At 45.7% G+C, this 21,359-nt stretch overlaps 1 protein-coding gene across 2 annotated transcripts in view; it reads right to left on the reverse strand.

Annotated features, from left to right (window-relative positions):
• LOC114704606 (aldehyde oxidase 3) overlaps window positions 1-21,359 on the reverse strand; it is a 94,090-nt gene that overhangs the window by 45,561 nt on the left and 27,170 nt on the right. For both annotated transcript variants that reach the window (XM_028885935.2, XM_037210396.1), the window contains 10 exons: window positions 17,811-17,962; window positions 15,939-16,032; window positions 12,861-12,970; window positions 10,971-11,155; window positions 9,944-10,106; window positions 9,376-9,468; window positions 4,878-5,047; window positions 4,181-4,295; window positions 3,684-3,806; window positions 1,139-1,235 (listed from right to left, as the gene is read on the reverse strand). In XM_028885935.2, coding sequence (XP_028741768.1) covers window positions 1,139-1,235; window positions 3,684-3,806; window positions 4,181-4,295; window positions 4,878-5,047; window positions 9,376-9,468; window positions 9,944-10,106; window positions 10,971-11,155; window positions 12,861-12,970; window positions 15,939-16,032; window positions 17,811-17,962 — 1,302 coding nt within the window. The remainder of the gene's footprint in view (window positions 1-1,138; window positions 1,236-3,683; window positions 3,807-4,180; window positions 4,296-4,877; window positions 5,048-9,375; window positions 9,469-9,943; window positions 10,107-10,970; window positions 11,156-12,860; window positions 12,971-15,938; window positions 16,033-17,810; window positions 17,963-21,359) is intronic.

Genomic DNA, 21,359 nt, shown 5'->3' on the forward strand with positions numbered 1-21,359 from the left:
TTTTCACAGCATCAGTTTCGACTTGAACCCCGGGGTTTGGTCTTATTACCTGGAGGTCATGCCAAATCCCTGTGGAAACAAGTTAAATATGGATTTTAAATGGATTTTTAGGTATTTTTTGCACCTGTAAGGACCAGACTGATTTTTATGGATCCTCCCAAAACTTGTCTCCAGCTCCACTCTTTTCCAAGCCTCTGAATTCTTAACTGCTGATGAATTCCATCTCATTTTTGTGGGTGGTATGGTCCATGCCACTTGGATCCCTCATCTGTCTGTCCACGAAGATGTCAACCATGTTGCTAATAGTATCACTTTTCCCCTAGACAACACGTCTGTAATTTCAGAGTCGTCTTAGGTTCTTTGCTGGTCACATCTAGTCAGTGCCTAACTCTTCACTTACATTCTCCTGCCCGACAGCATCAGTTCTCTCAACGGGGACTTTGTGGTGACCTTTGACCTGGCCATGATGGACCCGTTCATCCCGTTTCAATCTGAGTTTTTCTGCCAAGTGCTCTACATGGCAACTGAGACCCTGCCGCTTTCCTATTCAAAAATACCAAATGTTGTCCATTGTCTGCAAAGGTAGTAGAGTTGTTTTTGTTTGTTTGTTGTTTTTCTCAATGAATCAAGCTCTTCCATATCTTTCCCAGAATTCTGAGTCTGATATTCTGGGTGTTCCCCCTCATAGCTCACTTCATAAGAAGAGTTAAGGTTCATTAAGTTCATCTAAGCCTTGGAGGTGCTGGGCAAGAACTACCACTGAGCGGTGTCCCCCACCCTTAGCTTTGGGGACGGCTTTCACTATGCCCCAGCCCAAGCTGCCTGCAAACTCATGTTCTTCCTGCCTCAGCATCCGGAGTGCTGGGATACACCACAGCATCACTTCAACGTTCATAGAAGCCGCAGTATCAATGTATTAAAACCTCCTGTAATCGAGAAGAAAGTACTTCAGGATTCAGCTTCAAAGGGCTGGGTATGGTAGACCACGCCTTTAATCCCAGCATTCAAGAGGCAGAGGCAGGCGGATCTCTGTGAGTTTGAGGCCAGCCTGGTTCCTACATAGTGAGTTTGAGGCCAGAGCTATAGAGTAAGACCCTGTCTCAATCACCTCCCTGAACACCTCCCCAAAAGAATTCACCTTCGAGGACTTGATCAACACATTGAAATGCTGACTGAACATTTCCTCTTTCCAGTTTTTTTTCAGGTCCGATGAATGATTCATATTGCAGTGCGTCCTGGGAAGGTAACAAATAAAAGGTGTTATTCATGCTGCTCAGTCTGGTCATTTGCAGATCCTGCACACTGAAACCCATGTATAGTGATAAGCATTAATTTCAAAATTCCCCAGCCAGCACATGACTGGCTAGTCCCTCAGTGAGTCTGGGGACACCTTAGATCCTGTCTTCTGAGCCGGCACATTTTGGAAGACACGATCACAGTGTACTCCAGCCCATTATGCAACCGCACATCAATCTTCCCTGAATTCAGGACACCAGTGTTCTTTAATCTTCAGAAGAAACCCATTATGGAGGCTTACAGCTAGATTAGCCTAAACGCTTGCACTAGCTTTGGAGTTCACTCCACTCTCCCGTCATAGCCAGGTATGTTGATGAGTGTGACAAAAAGAATAATTTCAGTAGCTGGAATCAGACACATAACCGAGTCCCTTACTTTAGCCAAGGTCCTCTCAAAGTCTCAGCTGGCTATTCTCTTGATTCTTTATTTTGTGAATGGTTCACTTTTTTTCTTCAAAGCTATATTTAAAACTTTTTTTTGAAATTAAACAACATATTTCAGCGTTTGCAAAGTGAGAGAGCATCCCCATAGATTGGTGAAGAGGCAGTCCTCCTGTGGGTGCACATATGTGGGTGCACCCCCCAAAGGTGAGCACTACTGTTAGGTTTTTATGCATTTTTTGTTTATATCTTCCAGATATATGCAAATACGAAAAAACATAAGTCTGTATTCTTCACCCACTGATTATTCACACTTTTGCCTTTCATTTATCAGTACGATTTAGAGATCTTTCTGTACCTATGGGATACATAATGTGCTCATAAAAAAGTACACATAATTCCACATAATTCCTGTGTGTGTGTGTGTGTGTGTGTGTGTGTGTGTGTGTGTGTGTGTGTGTGTGTGTTGGTTCAAAGAGGTTGAACTCAGGGCCTCCTGCATGCTAGGCAAGTGCTCTGCCAAGCTTCAGTTCCATTATACAGAGGAGACCTGGGCTTGTGTTCAGTGTTTACTGTTGCCAACAACGGTGCAGGGAATGATTCTGAAAACCTTCTCTTGCAGGTGGGCAGTCTAAGCCTGGGGATAAGATCCTAGGTTGGGCTTGCTGGCAAAGGATTTATTTGCTTAGACTTTTCATAGACGTTGCTAATGTTCCTTCACAGAGATTATTGTTGTGTTTCTTATTCATCTCAGGAAGATAAGACAATACCCGCTTCCTTTCCTACAGCTCACCCGCTCAGTGTTATCACACTTTGGTATTTTTGTGGAAAACGACAGCTCATTATAGCTCTTAATTTTCTTCTTTTATTCACAGCATCACACATTGGCCATTTGTAATTTCTTCTTGTGGTCTGCCTACTTGGATCTACTTGTTCAGTTTTCCTATTTTATTCCTTTTTTCATTTCTAGGAAATATTTATATAACTAGAGATATGCTTGTTTCCTATGTTGTGGCTGGCAGATGTTTCCAGTTGCTGCCTATCTTCTGTACACCTACTTTTCATAGCTAATTTATTAATCTTCTCTTACGGAAGTCAGAAGTTGAGCCGTACTCAGAAATATTGTTAAGGCGTCCACCTGTGCCTTCCTCCCTCAACGCTTAGATTTTGCTTTTGACCTCTTTACCAGTCCGTAACCCTTCTGATCTTGGTCTATTCTGATGCAATGAGCCAGTTGTGGTAAGGTTAACTCTGCTCATCTCTTATTTTTCTTAGCACTTGACTTCAAGTGTATGTGACCCCGCTGTAGGGATCTGTGGCCAAATCTTAATGAGTCCATAGTAAAAGAGTAGAGAACGCTCAGCAGGCTGTCTGGTCTGCCAAGCAATGCAGCCGATTCCCATCACTGGCCCTCTCCTGGTGAATGGTGCTGCTTCCTTCTCTAGTGGGTCGGCCACGAAATGCAAGAAGGAATTGCTGCAGTTTACCTTGGAATCTAGGAAAATGTGAAGAAAAGCAAAAGGATCCTCTCCACACTCTGGGGAAGGGGCCAGTCCCATGTAGGGCAACAGAAAACTTAAAGATGACATGGATCCTGGGCAGATGGAACCCAGGGCAGATGCTAAGAGAAATAAATTCCAAATTTACAGATCTTCAAATCCACCTAAGAGGCAAAGGGGTGAACTTTTCTAAGATTCAAGTGTTAAACTTGGAAATTGGGAAAACCAGAAGTATTTGTTTCAGGTGTCCTCAGGGCTGGTGGTCCCAGGAGTGGTCTGTAGTGGGACTGGAGGCCCATTTCTAAGCCAGAAGTATCTGATGGAAAGAGGAAGGCAAGAAACTTCCAGAATTTTTTTTTCTGTGTGTATTATCGCCAGAGTGCGTGACAAATGCCATAAATTAAGGAATCTCCCTCTAACAATACCCTTTCACTAACAATACCCTTTCACGCTTCCTACCAAAACTCACTGCCAGGTGGCCCCAAGAGCGAGGGGATACTGAAGTTACCTGAACTGTCACGACCACGGGCTCCACATCTTCATAGACAATCTTCACTTTTTTTGTGGCCTGCTTGGCATGAGCGTAAGTATCAGCAGCCACGGCACAAACGATCTGACCCACGCAAGTCACCTGAGGAGAAGCAGAGCAGAGGATACATGAGAGAGAATGAAAGATGGCTTCTTCCTCTTGTCAGCCAGGGAGGAAGCAGGGCTGTGCTCCGGATTGGGGCAGGGGAGGGTGACTTGTACCCCAGAGCACAGGCTGGCATGAACAGCGCCTCTACTGATGTGCCTCAAGTAAGTCACCAAAGTATCCAAGCCTCCTCAATGTGTTCGTCTTAAAAGGAGAAGTGTGCCCGCTTAGCTGGTTCTCACTGCCCCAAGTCAGTTACAGAGCAAGGCTTAGCAGACAGGTAGTCTCAGGTCGCTGGGGGAGGGTATGCGGTTATGTACACAAAGCCCTGGTGCAATGATCTCTACCAGGGGAGAGCCCGCTGCCAGTACCTCATCCTGTGCATATAGGCTTTCTTCTTCTCTGCCATTATCACCAGGAACATCCTGAGCTGTTATCACATCAACCACACCAGGGGATGCCAAGGCCTCGGAGGCATCGAGGGAACTGGGAAGGAAATAAAACCATAGTGTGTATCACCCAGCGGTGAGGACCTCATCCAAGGGAAGACGGAGATTCTGAGGAACTCCCCGGATTCACATGAGCATCACTAGGCAAGTCCACAATGTGGAGTCTTAACACGGGCCAAATGATGTTGGAGGTAGAGGACACTCGTTCCACTGGGCACAGACTAGCCTCACCTTCCAGGGTGAGTCCGTGCCTGCTTCCCTAGGCCAGTGCTCAGGGGCTGGCACTTTGAGAAACGGGCTCCTCTGAAGGTAGACCGTCATAAAAGAGAGAGAGGATCACAACTTTGGGTGGGGGGTCTCACAGGCAGGAAAGTCGTTCTTGCCCCATTAAATTCTCAGATAACAACGGCAAGTTCTTCAGATGAAAAAAGTTGTCCATGCAGTAGGGGCTTCCTCTTCTACGCACCCACATCCACGGTTTCCTTTCATCTTGTGTTTTCAAGATACATGCTCAGATTGTGTTTCCAGTGTGTTGAGTGGATTAATTGCCGAGAGGCAACCTCATCCCTAGGTACCCGCTGGGTATTCCAAGCCTCCCAACCCCACCATGATCGCTTACATGATTCTAGCGTGTGGCCTGCTGCTGGTTACCACGGCCAGGAAGAGTTCTCCTGCCAAGGCAGACATATCATCACAAAAGACTGCCTCCCCTGTGGCATGTTTAATGCCAGACTGATGCATGATGGGACGCCCGACTGGGTCTTGCAGGGGCTGCTGGGAGTCCACACCCTGTGTTAAGAACAGAACACAGAAGGAAACGATTAAGAAAGACCAGGGTCAGCAGGATCCACCAGGAAGTGGCCGTCTTACCCATTCTCTTGAGGCAAGCTTTCCAAAGCAGCTCAGTTCAGCTCATCCTGGGTTTTTCTTCTTTCCCGTTGCCTATCTGCATGAAGGGACACTAGCCCACTCCAGCACGTGACTCTGGCAGGCCTTGCCCTTCTCCCCATTCCCTCTGCCTTGCTAAAAACCAAGGTCTACTCCTTTATTTGGTCACTTCCTCCTCTTGAGACTGACGACCAAAGTCCAACAACCAAAAGCCCCCTTTGGCTCATCTAATTAACATGTCCAATTAAAATTAAACACCTCATCCTAACCTGGGGTTTCCCATTTTACCTTTATACACCGCCATTGATAAACATGTGCCATGTCTGTCTCCTCTATCCAGAGACCGTCCTCTGTCCTCTGGGACAGATGTCCCTCCCCCTTTCCTGTGTCTTCTCCCCCCTCTCCCTCCTCCCCTACCTCCTTTACTACTGCACCCCAGCCCATTCTAACCCCGACCTCCCCTTTTCTCTTAAGAATGGACCTGCAAGGTCACAATCAGAAAGCAGCCACTTTAACTTTCCTTCCTGCTTAATGAAGGATCTCCGTGAAACAGGTGTTCGGGTGTGGTCTGTGACTGATCCGGGGTCTGGGAGGGAGTCCCCCCCCCAACTGTGTAAAACAGAAGGGTGCTCACACCTGGTAAAGAGAGACAAGCAGGCATTCCACCTGAACAAAGACAGATCTGTGACAGCTAGCAGCTAGGAGACCTATTTTCTGAGGAAACCTGTATGGTTTATAAATAGACCTCAGTGAGAGGCCATTGAAGACAGCGTCATCAATTAGCGGCAGAACTTGACATCTAGTGTCTTCGACTCTTCACCTTATTTTTGAGGCAGGACCTCTCTCACTGAACCTGGAGCTTGCTGCTGAGCTAGACTGGCTAGCCAGCAAGCCTCTGGAATCCGCCTATGCAGTTACGTGGGGACATGCAGGGTTTGCTCCATTTCCTATGATGCTGAGGTGGGGTGGAGATGCACAGTTATGTGGGGACATGCAGGGTTTGATTTTGTTTCCCAGAGAGAATCAAGTTATTTGTCCCCTGTAGGAAAAAATGGTCTCAAAGGTTACAGGTTCTCTGCAAGGTATTTTCTGGTTTTGCATCTAAATCAGCCACACTTCACCAAACTCAATCCCTTTCACTTCTATTCACTGATTTTTTAAAAATTAGTTTCCTTATTAATGATTTAAAAAAAAAACAAAAAACAACTCTGCTAAACCAGGCTATGGTGGTGCATGCCTTTAATCCCAGCACTCGAGAGGCAGAGGCAGGAAGATCTCTGAATTCGAGGCTACCCTGGTCTACATAGTGAGTTCCAGGACAGCCAAGGCTGTTTGTTACACGGAGAAACCTTGTCTTGAAAAAAAAAAATCTCTGCTATATGCTTTAGATTTGTATGAGAATTGAAGGACACACTTTACTTCTCTAATAAGAAATAAAAAACTGTGTGTGTGTGTGTGTGTATAACCCTAATTTCTCAGCTCACACTTTCCCCAACCCTGAAGGGTACATCAAAACTTCTAAAGGCAGCTCTGTTGACAGGACAGGCACCAATGGATGGGTATAAAGTTTTCTCATGTTTCCTTCTATAATTTAGGTCTGAATTATCTTCCCAAAGACCTGGTGTTGCAGGCCCGGTGACCATCCTGGGGTGATACTGGGAAGAGGGGTAGAGCCTTCAAGAGGCAGAGCCTAGCAGAAGGAAGTTAGATCACTGGGGGCCTGGAGAAAGGATCGGGACCACAGCTCTTTCTCCTCTTCATCTCTGCTTCCTGGCTGCCATGAGGTGAGCAACTTGGTTCTACAACACACTGTCCTCCATGATGTTCTACCTCCCCACGGTCTCCCTGAAACGGGAGCCAACCAGTCATAGGTGCAAATTCCTGAAACTGTGAAGTGAATGAGCCTTTGCTCTTTGGAAGTTGATTTGGAAGTTGAGGTATTTTATCATAGCTAGCACTAGAAAAAGTTAATCTGCACTACTAGTTAAGTACAGAGAGCTCCATCATGGCAGTCATCTGAGCTGGGATTTCTTTAATGGGAGCAGAGGACAGAGAAGCCTGTGTAAGCAACACCTTTGTTGATGGAAACAGGAGTCTGAGCTCTACATGAGTGACTGGAAGGGTCAGGAGGGCTGGCCCGCCACTGGGGTGGGACCTTTTGGCGACACAGTTGTTTGGGGGCTACCCATAGTCCTGTAAGTAATCCCTCACCTATGCCCCCATGAGTTAGTCCAATACATTCATGGTTTCACCAAGCTGGACTTGGCTGGGCTCATTCCTTTGTCCCCTCAGCGGTACCCTTAGGTGGGGTGAACAGTCATTCATGTCTCCTCAGCAAAGTAGTGTGAAACCTGGCAAGGAGGCTCTCCAGGTAACTTCCAGCCAGCGGCCACCTCAGCACTCCCTGCCATTGAGACAGTGACAGGAACGGATAATACTGTCTCTTTTTGTTTAACCGTTGCCTCAGAAAAAACGCAACAGAAAAAGCCTCTTAAAACCAGGGTGTGACATGAATCAACACAGCACAGGAGGTCTCTGCTGCCCCCTGCTGCTGGGCTCCCAGAGAGCCCCACTACCTTTACAGATAGGCTGCTCTATTTCAGCAACTTGATTCTATGAGACCGGGTTTGTAGAAAAATACTTCAAGTCCAGTGAGACCTGGACACGATGAAGATTTTAAATTATTTCAGTCCGATAGACTGGAAATTTATCTCACAGTTGTCTTAAAATGCATTTAAAAAATTCCGAGTGAGGCTCTATTTTAACGTTGTAGTTAAAAAATTTTTTCCCCAGTGATCTGTCAATTCTTTACGTCTATTCATTTGTAAAAGTTTCTGCTGTGCATGTTTTTTTTTTTTTTTTAATCGCTCGTGTATTCTCTTTTATGTGGCTGGATCTGTCAGGCTTTCCTGCATGGCGTCTGGGTGTCAGTCCTGTTTGGAAGACCTCCTCAGAATCTGCACACCCCTTAACCTAGTGATTTCATGTTGCTGTTTTTTAATGTTTAAAATAGTAATAAATCGGGACTTCACATGCACTGTAAGGTAGAAAACATGGCTCTGTTCTTTATTTTTAAAGTGACTCACATAGAAGTCTTTACTTAAACCCTCCATTTGACTGTTTATTTGAAATGTATTTTTGTTTTCATGATGGCACGCTTTCTGGTCTGTTTCTGGACTATGTGCTGCTTTATTGATCTTTCAGTCTGTTCCTGAATCCTGTAATGATTATGATGTTTAGTGTAGTGCCTATATGTTTAGCTCCTAGAGCTAGAGGTTCAGCGTCGTCAGGGCTGAAGAGGGTTGGGTCCACTCCTCGTTACTGGTTTGTATAAATGCCTGCTTCCAGATTTCTAGATAAACCTTGAAATCAAAATTTCCAAAACTCTTGTCAGCATTATTGATTGAAAATATATTTAATATCTACATTACTTATGAGAAAATTGTTATCTTTATATGCTATGTTTTCCTAGCTGTGACCTGTGTTTCTTTTAATTCAAATATAATTTCTTTGAAAAAGTTTAGCAGCAGTTTAAAAGTCTGTTTTACACAAGCACTGCATATTTTTTTTTCCTGATTTTATTTCTGGGGATTTAGTTTTGGTTGGGTATCATCAATAGGAACTACCATTCTACTGTATTTTCTGACTATTGAGTATGAATGTAATTCCATAGCTGAACTTTTCTTAAAAGACCACAGCAGCAACTTGAGATTCAAAGTAAAACCAGGTCAAAAGACAGTTGCAGCCCCGTTTGGCTGTCCTGTTGGTGGTGTTTTTTACTCTTGGGGGGGGGGGTGTCCACCACCCAGCTCCCGAATAAATCACACATGGAGAGACTTATTCTTACTTATAAATACCTGGCCTTAGCTTGGCTTAGTTTCTAGCCAACTTTAACTTATCCCATCTGCCTTTTGCCTCTGGGCTTTTCCCGTTCTATCACTGCATACCTTTCTTTGTGGCTTGCTGGATGGCTGGAGACGTCTCCTTCTCTGGCTCTAGAGCTTTCCTCCTACATTTCTCCCTCTCTATATATTCTCTCTGCCTGCCAGCCCCGCCTATCCTTTCTCCTGCCTTGCCATTGGCCGTTCAGCTCCTTATTAGACCATCAGGTGTTTCACACAGGCACAGTAACCCAGCTTCACAGAGTTAAACAAATGCAACAAAAACAAAAGCAACATACCCTAAAATAATATTCTACTATATTCTGTTCATTGAGAAAGTGTACCGACCTTAAATGACTGCATCCCCTGCGGCACGGTCAAAGGGAAGTCTTCTAGAACATGTAAGAGTTTCTTGGAGATGTCAGGGTATCCACGGGGATCCTGGAATACAGACTATAGTTTATTTAATGGAGAGTACTTCTTGTGGAGATTTAGTTGAGATACAAGATTTTAAATGTTTGTTGCTGCACGGTCTTCTGACTTTTTTTTTTTTTTTTTTGGTTTTTCGAGACAGGGTTTCTCTGTGTAGCTTTGCGCCTTTCCTGGAACTCACTTGGTAGCCCAGGCTGGCCTCGAACTCACAAAGATCCGCCTGCCTCTGCCTCCCGAGTACTGGGATTAAAGGCGTGCGCCACCACCGCCTGGCCCTGACTTTTGTTTTTATTGCTTTGGGGAAGTTTGAGTGAACTTAAGGAGAGCTTCGGGTTTCATTCAGCATGGTCCTCAGAAATGTAGCTCACAAACAGAACTATAGTGAGGTCAGCACATGGTGTTCTCTTAAGCTTCCCAGAGGCTGGAGAAGCATCTAGAACAAACTCTCTTCCCCAGGGCATCCTAAGGACAACCACAACTTTACCCTCATCTTTAACTGCTTCAACACTTCTAAGTAAAATTTGAAGAGGAAGCTGATGGTCAGTGTCCGTCGGTAGTCCACCATTCCTCCAGGGGCTGATGCTGGCAGGGAGACTTCTTCCAGAACCAGCTGGCAAGCTTCATTCAACATCCCTTCATCCCAACATCTGGGCACATGGAAAGGAATGTAAACAGTTCAGTATGGGCAGGGCCAAACAAGTATTTAATACTTACCTGTTGTAGAATATTATTTTAACTAGGCAAAGATGTGTTACATTTGTTTATGCTGTGGAATATTACTTTAACTGTGTAAAGGTGTGTTACATTTGTTTATGCTGCATTTGTTTAATGATGTAAGGATGTGTGTTTAATTATGTAAATATGTTGCATCTGTTTCACCTTGCCTGCCTAAGGCACCTGACTGGTCTAATAAAGAGCTGAATGGCCAATAGCTAGGCAGAGAAAGGATAGGCGGAGCTGGCAGGCAGAGAGAATGAATAGGAGGAGACATCTAGGCTCAAGAGAAAGAAGGAACGAGAGAAGAAGAGAGGAGAGAAAGAGGGAGACACCCGGGGCCGGAATCCAGGCAGCCGCCAGCCAGCAGACCCAAGAAGCAGTGAAAGTTATATACAGAAGTAAGAAAGGTGGAAAGCTCCGAGGCAAAAGCTAGATAACTAACAGGTTCATTTAAGTTAAAGGAGCTAGCCAGCTAAGCTAGGCCAAGCATTCAAAACTAAGAATAGGTCTCTGCGTCACGATTTGGGAATTGGTTGATGGCCCCCAAGAAAAGGCCTGGTACACTTACCAAAGGAAACCTAAAATATAAACAAAGGTTGCTCAAATGTACTTTCTCACACAGGAAGAGCATAGCACACACCAACGCCGTCTTCGGGCCGAGCTGTTTCCTTGTGCTTACCCCAAAGTGCTCCGGCCACAGAGAGAAGGCAGTTCCTTCCCTCTGACAATCATGTCACCTGCCACTGTTCAAAGGACAGCGGCTCACCCGGGAAGAGCAAGCGTCTGTAAGTCACCTTCCGATCAGCCGCCGGCAGGATTTATTTGCGCTGACTGTGGTCGCACCAACGCCTCCATATAAGATGCGGAAGTCCGCCATGGTGCCTGTGTCTTCGTTGAAAACAACCCTCATTCCGGCGTTCACCGTCGCAAGGGCATTTTGCTGACGTGGGGCCTGTCGGAAAGCTGACACAAACTCCCACTGGAAAAACGAGAAGAATGGCTGTTTATTTTGAAATGTTTCAAATCCATAGCTGTCTTAGAGTAGAACTGTAAATAAATATATATCCTTCACTTAGATTCATGGATTTACCAGTGACTAATCACATATGCCTACCCTTAAGCTTAACACACACACACACACACACACACACACTCAACCTTTGTTGAAATGAATCATTGACACCAGGATGATTCCTCACTAAATATGTCTATATGGAACTCCTAAAATACAAGGGCTTTCTCCTCTATAGCTCCAAGTCAATGGCATTGATAACAGCAAGACTTATTAGCAGGTAATGGTATGATGCTATTATCTGACATACTGTTCACATTCACATTTCTACATGCGTGCAGGTGGGACCCCAACCCTGCCTTGGATGGTGAAGGTGGCATGGTCACAACCCCCTTAGTTCCTTTGTTCTGAGGGAGTACTGTGCTTTGTTCTTCCATGACACTGAATGTGGGGAACCACAGACTGTTTGTGGACTGTCTCTAACTAGGTTTATCTGATTCTCTCCTCGTGAACTGATTTAGGTTGAACTTTGGGGGGAGGGGTGACAGGAATACAATGTGGGTGATGGAGCATGGAATGTGCTTTTCTTTTTAACTTCTGAGTCCTCCTACTCACTACAGATACTCTCACTAAGACACGCGAACCCCGGAATAGTCTCCGTGCTTAGAACACCGCTTCTCTTCTCCTTTGGCAAAACTCATTTTGAAGTCGTAGCGTCTCTGAGGCTAGCCCACGAGGTTCTGAACGTTAAGATCTGCTCCTCAATCAGCAGCAGCGAATCTTTAATTTTATTGTTCTAATTTATTTGGCTACATCTCTGAACTTTGGCTAAAACTGTAATCTGTTTAACGCCCTGGCAGAGAGAAGGTACCTATTCATGTTTTGGGTAAGTGAAAGTGACTTCTCAGTCTGTCCTTGGCATTCCATCTGCTCAGAAGTCCCTCAATGAATGGCGAGTGAATGAATGATGCTGTGGGCAAGAGTCAACGAAATGAGTGTGCTTGGCAGTGACGACCGCTTCCCCTTTTTGGGTTGATCTGCTCCCAAAAACAAAACCCGAGATACTACAGCAGCAAACACTTGCCCAAGCTTCTGGATAGCAAACAGATATTGTGACTGAACGGAAAGTGTGTCAAAGCTGTATTTCTCCACCAATGACCACGTGAAAGCCTGATATGCTGAGCGCGTCCTCCTGTAAGCGGAGCTCACTGGCGCATCATGCACGTCTCTGTAATTATCAATAATTTAAAGGAAACATTAATCTGGTACAGTAAGGCCAAGTGATTTTTAGATGACTCTTCTACTTAGCTCTTTTGAGGCTGCTGGCGGCTTGGGCTCCTGTTTCCACCAACCTTTCACCACAAATCTTGGTTGAAATGATAAAACCTCCTTGGAGTGCCATCTCCTCACCTATCCCTTGAGGACATCGGTCCTTTTCCCTGAACTGCTCTGTGGATCCAAGTGTCCTGAGCCTGAGAGCTAGGTGGGAAAGAGCACAATGTCCTGATGCTGCAAGACATTGTTGAAGGAGCTGGTTACACCGAATCTGGAATTATCTGCACCTCTGCAAGCAAAAGGCATTTGCTACAAATTCTGTGCTTCTCTATGCCAAGGCTAATTCAGGGTAAAGACCAGTGATGCCGGTGGATACTGTAACCCTGTGACCTCATACCTTCCCAGAGAGGGGCATGAAAATGGAGACGAGCACTTGGTCTGGCTTCAGGCTTGCATCTGGCAGTCCGGCAAGAAAGCGATCGTCCAGAGGGATTTGCTGGGCTCCTTCTGCCAAAGCAAAAGCATTTCCTCAAAGGCCTACACCACTGTGGATCTTTTCTTGATAATATCCAGTGGTATTCCTATTCTAATAACAAGTACCAAGCTGGGGGGTGGCGCATGCCTTTAATCCCAGTACTCAGCAGGCAGAGGCAGGCAGATCTCTGTGAGTTCAAGACCAACCTGGTCTTCTACAGAGTGAGTTCCAGGATAGCCAAGGCAACACAGAAAAATCCTGTCTCAAAATAAATAAATAAATAAATAAATAAATAAATCTAGGCTGGGCAGTGGTGGCGCACACTTTTAATCCTAGCACTCGGGAGGCAGAGCCAGGTGGATCTCTGTGAGTTCAAGGCCAGCCTGGGCTACCAAGTGAGTTCCAGGAAAGGTGCAAAGCTACACAGAGAAACCCTGTCTCGAAAAACCAAAAAAAAAAAAAAAAAAAAAATCTAAAGTGGAAATTATATGGAAAAATTAGCTACCTGAAACTTCATGCAACCCCATGATCTGATTCTCACCTGGTAATGACAGCCTTCTCTCCCTGTAGTGGCAGGGTCATCCAGTGTGTGGGAAACATTGCCTATCTCACAGTGTGTGACTTATGGGGGAGAACATCCTGAATCAGTGTGTACATGTGTTCACAGAGCCAGACGATGTGTGTGGGGTGGGCAGAGCACACATGAATGAGCGAGGGTGAGGACTTCAACTGTCTGAAGGCATATGGTAAGCATGGGAACATCTTTTGTGAGGACAGGGATATTAGTAGATGAAATATGGATAATGGTAGTCATGTCCCTCAACACATGAAATAACAACAAACTCATGTGATTATTTCAAACCCAAATCCTAAAACACAGACTCAGAAATAAACATCACACTTCTAGAGAAAGCCACCTGGGGAAGGTGACATATTTCCTTGTGGCATTTTGGGAATCCTTTGGGGGGTGGTCTTCTTCCTGAGCCTGGGTGAGGATGAATCTTTGTCCTTTGAAGGTGGGTGTGATCTGTGCCCAGAGGTAACAGACATTCTGGAGAAGGATTGATGGAAAGGGTGTTGGCTCAAATTAACGAATACACTTTCTGATCAAAAGTCAAGTAAAAATAGACTGATTTTGATTGTGTAATGTGTGACCCAGGAAGAGCTTTCTTTGTCTCACCACACGGGAACTATTTCCCTGTCCTGTCCTGCTGGAACCTTCCTTTTAAATAAGTTTATTTGACAAGGTGAGCGTTAATGATGATTTGCATAGTAGCCCTTGACATCACAAAGGGTAAGCATGTGATGGCCATGGATCCTCTCCTGTGGATTCTGCTATAGAATTTCCCACGACACGACTCATGTGGCACTGGTGTTCCAGCCCAATGGTAGAGCATTTGCTTAGCATACTCAAGGCTCTGAGTTTGATCTAACACACGCGTGTGCGCAAACACACACACACACACAGTGCAAATACACATGCAGTGCACACACACACATACACACATGCACACAGTGCACACACACACATGCATGCTGTGCATGTACACACATACACATATGCACACACATACACACACACACACACACGTGCACGCACACAGTGCACACACACATGCGTACAGTGCCCGCAGTGTTATGAACTAGTAAGAAACACGTTTGGCTCCTGTCCTAGTCCCTGACAGGAGCACTAGAGCCCTGGACAGGAGAGCTAGGAGACTGTCCTGCTTCAGTGTTTGCCTTTCGGTTCTGTTTGCTGATACAGAACTCTTGGGCCTGTGTGATTTCCTGAGAGGTAAGGGCGTCTGACATCTAAACTCCCTGGGATTTCCTGCATGAGGGAAGCATCTTTCTCACTGATGAAGTGACTCTTGGTGGGCACTCGAATGGCCTCAGGATGGGAGCTGGTTGCCAGGGGAACCAACCATGTGATGAGAGGATTGATACTTTAGCAAACACCAGTTGGGTCCTCAACCACATCTACCATGAGGTTCTAAAGACTGGGTCCAGATGACGGAACATGTGGAGCTGTCTGGACGGTGGTTGGCTTGGAGAGAACTTAGCAGCTCTGTGTCCTTTCCCATGAGTGCCGCCCTGTGATGTCTTCACCCAGGGCTCACCAGTAACCTTTGACATATATAATATCCCATACAGTAAATGGGCAAACACAGTTGTGGTGGTTTGAAAGAAAATGGTCCCCAGCATTACTGGGAGGTGTGGCTGTGTTGCAGTGGGTGTGGACTTGTTGAAGGAAGTGTGTCACTGTGGGGGCGGGCTTTGAGGTCTCTTTTGCTCAAGTTTCACTCAGTTTGACCAACAGTCCACTTCCTGTTGCCTTTTGATCGAGATGTAGCCAGCACCCTGTCTGCCTGCACACCACCATGCTCCCCATCGTGATGATGATTGACTGAACCTCTGAACTGAAAGCCACTACCTCAATTCAATGTTTTCCTGTGTAAAAGTTGCTGTGGTCATGGTGTCTCTTCACAGAAATCCTAACTAAGATGACAGTAAAGCACTTGCCTGAGTTTTGGGAGCCAAGGTAGCAAAATAATAGACCCAAAGGGTGGGGTCATGGAAGCCCTGATTTTGGTCAGAAGTTCCAGAGACCCAATTTGTGGTTGGGGTCTGAAGTGGGGACAGTCTTGCAATATGAATCCTCATCATGTGGAATGTGAGTCAAGGTAGACTCAGAATCAAGGTGTTCCTAAAGGGTTGTCTCTTATTGATTATAGATCCTATCAGGTTGACAATTAATAATACCTCACACAATCAGAGAGTAAATCAAGTGGACATGGATCTATTGACAATTCTCGATTGCTGGAAGGATGTCATTTTGCTGTCTTCCCGATGTGTGTGAGTCTAGGTCTTCCCACAAAAAAAAAATGAGACATCAGCACCCTGTCAAATGGTGTGAACGATGAGTTCCTATCACCCCACATCTCTGTGCTCAGTGTCTGGAGGACTCATCTGTGCCTAGAAGGGAACTCAGTAACTCACCTCTTGATGCAACATTGAGGATGCAGTTGCCTACACCCAAAATAGGGTTGAGGTCAGAGGTCGGCAGTCTACTGATAATATGACCACCTAAGGACTAAAAGAAATACTAATAAGCAACCCAGAGTTTTTGTTGTGAATTAGACTGAGGAGGACATTTCTTTTCAGGATAATTCAGCCATTAGAATAAAACATGCCAGTATGGCTCCAAGTTTTTCTTGCAAATTCTGAAATGTTTAAAGCAATGACTTATCCTTTTATTTTAATTATTTACAAAAAGAAAGGAAGAAGGGAAGAAAGAAAGAGGGAAGACAGTAAAAACCACCTCAGTTAGGAAAATCAAGCTGTGATTTATGCATGAGGTCGCTATGCTGCAGTTAATGCATTGTAGCTTGCATGACGGCAGACAGGAAATGGTTAAACAAAGCCACACAGATTGCTTGTAAGTATTGGTGGGAGGGTGGGGCTATGAGTGTGGGGGCCAGAGAAGTGTGTTTGGGGCGATGAAGTTGTTGAGACCTTGAGTGTTTGAAGGAGGGGACCCGCTAGCACCTGGAGACAAGTGGCATCTGCAGGGTGAAAAAAAAAAATGTCTCCTTCCAGCCAAGCCTTATGGATCCCTTCCTGGCTGGCTGCATAAAGAGAGATTCCGGTGAGAGACACCGCATGGGAAATGTGGCCTGGGGGCAGATCCCTGTGCTCTGAGCAATCTGCCTCCCAGGAAAAACCACTACTGACGGTTCCACCAGTAAGAACGCACGTCAGGTGGTGAACCACAGATGGGATGACCAATAAGGACACTGCAGGCACTCCAAATCAGGCAAATCAGAACATTAACATTAGGAGATTAAGAATTAAGACATCCAAAACACAAATCCACTGTGGTAGTTTGGATGGACATGGCCCCATAGCTTCACAGGGAGTGGCACTGTTAGGAAGTGGGCCATGTTGGAGTAGGCGTGGCTTTGTTAGAGGAAGTGTGTCATTAGGGGTGGGCTTTGAGGTCTCAGAAGCTCATGCCAGGCCTAGTGGCTCACTGTCTCTTCCTGCTGCCTGTGGATCCAGATGTAGATCTCTCAGCTACCTCTCCAGCACCATGTCTGCCTGCATGTTGTCATGCTTCCCGCCATGATGATAATGGACTGAACCTCTGAACCGTAAGCCAGCCCCAATTAAATGTTTTCCTTATAAGAGTTGCCGTGGTCATGGTGTCTCTTCCTAGCAATAAAATACTAATACATTCACAGTCATCAGAGAAGATTTAGATTGGACTGAAGAAACAGTCCAGTGGTTCTTTTACTGTTATGCTGGGACCTTGCACACACTAAGTGGATGTTCTATCACTGAGCTCTCCCTAGCTTTCATGTAGAGCGATTGAGGGCCATCAATGATAACTCTGCTCCACATTACTTACTTACTGTTGATGGTCATTCACGTGGCTACTGTATTTATAGTTAATATTTTAGTCTGCAAATTATAGAGGTAGTATGAAACCACAGAAGATGTTGAGCAGACTGTGTGGCTCTCATTCCCATCTGTGACCAGGTTAATTGTTTTCAACAAACCCATCTTTATAAGGCAGCTAGTCCAAAAACCTCTTTGGGGGCTTTTAAAGACAGAAGCTTCTGGATTGGATAGACAAATCCTCAACAGAAAATCACAGACAGTGTAAAATCATGGGGGAATGAACCAGGAGATGCCGTCCCTGCATTTAACCTGGCCATTTAGGTGGCTTACTCTGCAGGGGTCTGAAGTAGGTAACCACTCATTCAGCCACGTGGAAAACAGGTGGGTACAGCCAGAAACGGAAATAGTGACTAAGGCCATCTTTCCTCCTTAAAGAACCCCACCCAGAGGAAGGTACAGAGAACCTACAGCCATGTTCCTGATCTGCTGCCCAGCCAAGGTCTTCAGATGCTTCAGGAGAGCACGGTACATCTGTGTCCTCTCCTCGGGGAGCCTGGAGACCACATCTGCCAAGACGTCCTTTACCTGGGTCAGGCTGAGGCCAGCGCCCAGTGTCAGCCCTGAAAGTGAGATGGCTTTGTTAATATTCTGTAAGCTTGGAAATGACAGAGAGTTGGAAAGATGGCCAGAGTTATGATGCTGCCTTTTTCACTCATGAGTATTCCCCATGTTCATTAGACAATCTTACAAATCCAAGGAGACACAAGAACAAAAGCAGGTACATGACCCCTGAAAGGCAACCAAAACCTTCAGGGCAGTTCACAGCTCTGCTATCAGGACATCCCTCACCTGGGGCCAGCAGGTCCTCTGCGGCCTCTCCCACTCCCGCTCTGTCCCAGCATCAGGCACTGTTTTCTGTCTTTGGTGTTTATTCGTGAGGTCCCACCTTCTCAACCAGATGCTGCCCATCTACCTTTTGGTCTCAAGTTGCAGTTTGGTTGGACTGCCCTGTTACCTGCCTCTCTAACATCATGTGTCTCTCTTGGGCAGCGCTGGTCATAGCTGTAATCTTTCATGTAGTTTGTGTGACGTCTGCCTTCACCAAAGCCTCATCACACAGGGTGAAGACCTGCTGTAGACCACTGTATCTCCAATGCCTTGCACAACCCTTGTTTTCCTGGTTTGCTTCAAACCCTTCCCATCTAAAAGTTGAACTGGAATTCCATTACTTTGCCAATGTGCTCCCTCTAATTTTTTTCCTCACATTTTGTGTGTGTGTGTGTGTGTGTGTGTGTGTGTGTGTGTGTGTGTGTGTGTGTATCTGTGCTGGCATATGTGTGCAACATGCATTCATGTAGAGGCCCAGGGTGAATTTTAGGAATGTCTTCTGTCAGTCTTCCTCCTTATTCATTGAGGCAGGGTCCCTCAATCAAACTCAGAGCTTGCTGATATAGATAGTCCTGGTAGCCACCTTGCTCTGGGGCTCGTCTGTCTCTGCCTTCCAAGGCTGGAATGACAGGCAGCCCATCACACCCACTCAGCATTTATGTTCCTGGGAATCCAAACTCTGGTCCTCAGGCTTGTGTGGCAAGTGCCTCAACCACTGAGCTGTCTCCCCAGCCCTGTTCTTCTCATTTCTATTATTTACTGCTAAGCCTGTATTTGTTTTTATGTGACCAGGGTTCTAATCATTCTCTAGTTGAACCATTATCCTGAAAGACACTATGAATAAATTCTGACCTGCTTCATTCATTAACTGTTTCTAAGCACCTACTGTGTGCAACACCTTGGACAAAGAATACAGATAAGGTCTCCTCTTAAGTCAGTGTTCAATAGGGAAAGAGATAACTAGGCAAATAATAAGTAATGTAATATCAGCTATGATAAGTGATAAAGGAAGATGTGGAAAGAGGTGTTCGCAAGCACCTCCTGGTGACGCCTCTGGTCCTTGTGAAGTATTACCTACCAGCAGCCATGTTCAGAAAATCTTGTCAGGAAACCAGAAATGTGCAGCTGGTGCATCTCTGCTTTGTACATTACATTGTGCTTCACTCTGTGTCGGAGTCACCCACTTTCCATAGGAAAAAACTGTAATTGGTAACTGCTTACGTGTCTAAGAATGCAAGTGTTTTAGGGTCGGTTTTATCAGCACACACTCAGCAGGGGGAGCTCGTGATTTAGTTTTGGCACGCTGAATAAAAGGGCTGTGGCAATAAGAACCTGCAGGAAGCCAGGTCTTGCCAAACAAAGCTTGCCTGGCTCATTTGAGAAAGGAAGGCGTGCCTGCCTCCTGGTGTGAATGGGTGTGGCTGGCGCTTCATCTCAGGGCAGAATACCGGTCAGTAAGGTATTGTTTTGTTTGTCGAACAGGTTAACTGAGAACAAACAGCCCAGCTCAAGAGGCCAAAGATTCATCTAGAAAGACAGTATTTGTTCACCTAGCCACCTCTCGACTCTTCTCCGTGGCTTTTCATCCCTCATTGACCTCAGGATGCCAACTTACTTGACCTCTCTTCACTGGGCTTTGACTCATCATTGACTAAACAGAGATCTCTGCCATCGGAGATTACAAAGCACGGACTTATTTACAACTCAGTTGATGTTGAAAGAGCGCTTACTCCATGAGGATCTGTTCATTGGCAAGATGAAGACCGAGAGAAATAATCAAGTCCTCAGAGTCAGAGCTGTGATGTGACTGAGCGGCACCAAAGCCATTGGTGAAGACAGCAACCCTGACAGACTTGTGTGTGTATGCCTCTGTGTGTGGTCCGCAGTTTCCCAGTTGCTCCAAGGACAAGGCCTGCTGGGAACACGTGGGTTAGAGAGGAGTTTCCTCAGCACAGCACATGCTTTCCTGCACAAGATGAAAAGCAGCGTGTGTGTGTGTGTGTGTGTGTGTGTGTGTGTGTGTAAGAGAGAGAGAGAGAGAGAGAGAGAGAAAGAGAGAGAGAGAGAGAGAGAGAGAGAGAGAGAGAGAGAGAGAGAGAGCGAGCGCTACTTTGCAGCCCAGGAGGCTGTCGTGGAATTCACCATATAGCCCAGCCTGGCCTCAAGTTCATGGAAACACTCCCACTTCAGACTCTCAGATGCTGAAATTACAGACATGAGCTACCAAGCCTGGCTCAAAAAGCAACATTTAAAAAAAATCCTTTCTCTCCTTAAACATATTTGTTAATAGAAAACACACAAGGTGTTGAGAAGAACACGGACACATGTTCTCAATCGTGAGAGCACTTCAATGTTTACTTACTTTTGTATTTTTCCTTCCTTAAAAAAAATCCCAGACTCTCTTTAATTAAAGTTTAAAAAGCACCCAAACTGTCATGATCCTAAAATAGCACCATTTTGAAAGCGTCTCTTAGCTGTGGAAGAAGATTCCACCGACGATAAAAGGAACTCTAAATGATGAGTGGCCCAGTCATTAGATCATCCTCTGATGATTTCCTTACACATCTGCTGATTGTGTCTTTGACACCTAGGGAAGAAACCATGTCTTCCTCGGGAGACTTGATTTGCCGGCTCACAGCTCTGCGTCTGGTATCAGGGGAGAAACCAAATAACTTGAAAACTGATTAAAAAAGGAATGTTTAGAAGTGGCTTTATTCTGCTTGTGCTTCTCACAGAATTAAATTCTATGTTGTGAGAGAGCCGCATCGAGCCTCGCTGGATAGCTGTGCGGCTTTCACTGGAACCAGTTCTGCTTCGATGGAGAAAGACCAGCTGAGGGCTGCCTGGAAAAATGCTGTGCACTACCTACCAGAGACCAGGTAACTATTTCCTCAGCTACCAGAGAGAAGGCAACAGGGAGGAGTCTCTTTGAGGAGCTGGGACCTTAGAAATAGCAGAGTGAAGCCAGATGGTAGTGGCATACACCTTTAATCCCAGCACTCGGGAGGCAGAGGCAGGCGGAGCTCTGTGAGTTCGAGGCCAGCCTAGGCTACCAAGTGAGTTCCAGGACAGCCAGGGCTGCACAGGGAAACTCTGTCTCAAAAACTAACCAACATTATCTGAGGCCCA

This window comes from Peromyscus leucopus, chromosome 13, assembly GCF_004664715.2.
Source record: "Peromyscus leucopus breed LL Stock chromosome 13, UCI_PerLeu_2.1, whole genome shotgun sequence".
Classification (NCBI taxonomy): domain Eukaryota; kingdom Metazoa; phylum Chordata; class Mammalia; order Rodentia; family Cricetidae; genus Peromyscus; species Peromyscus leucopus.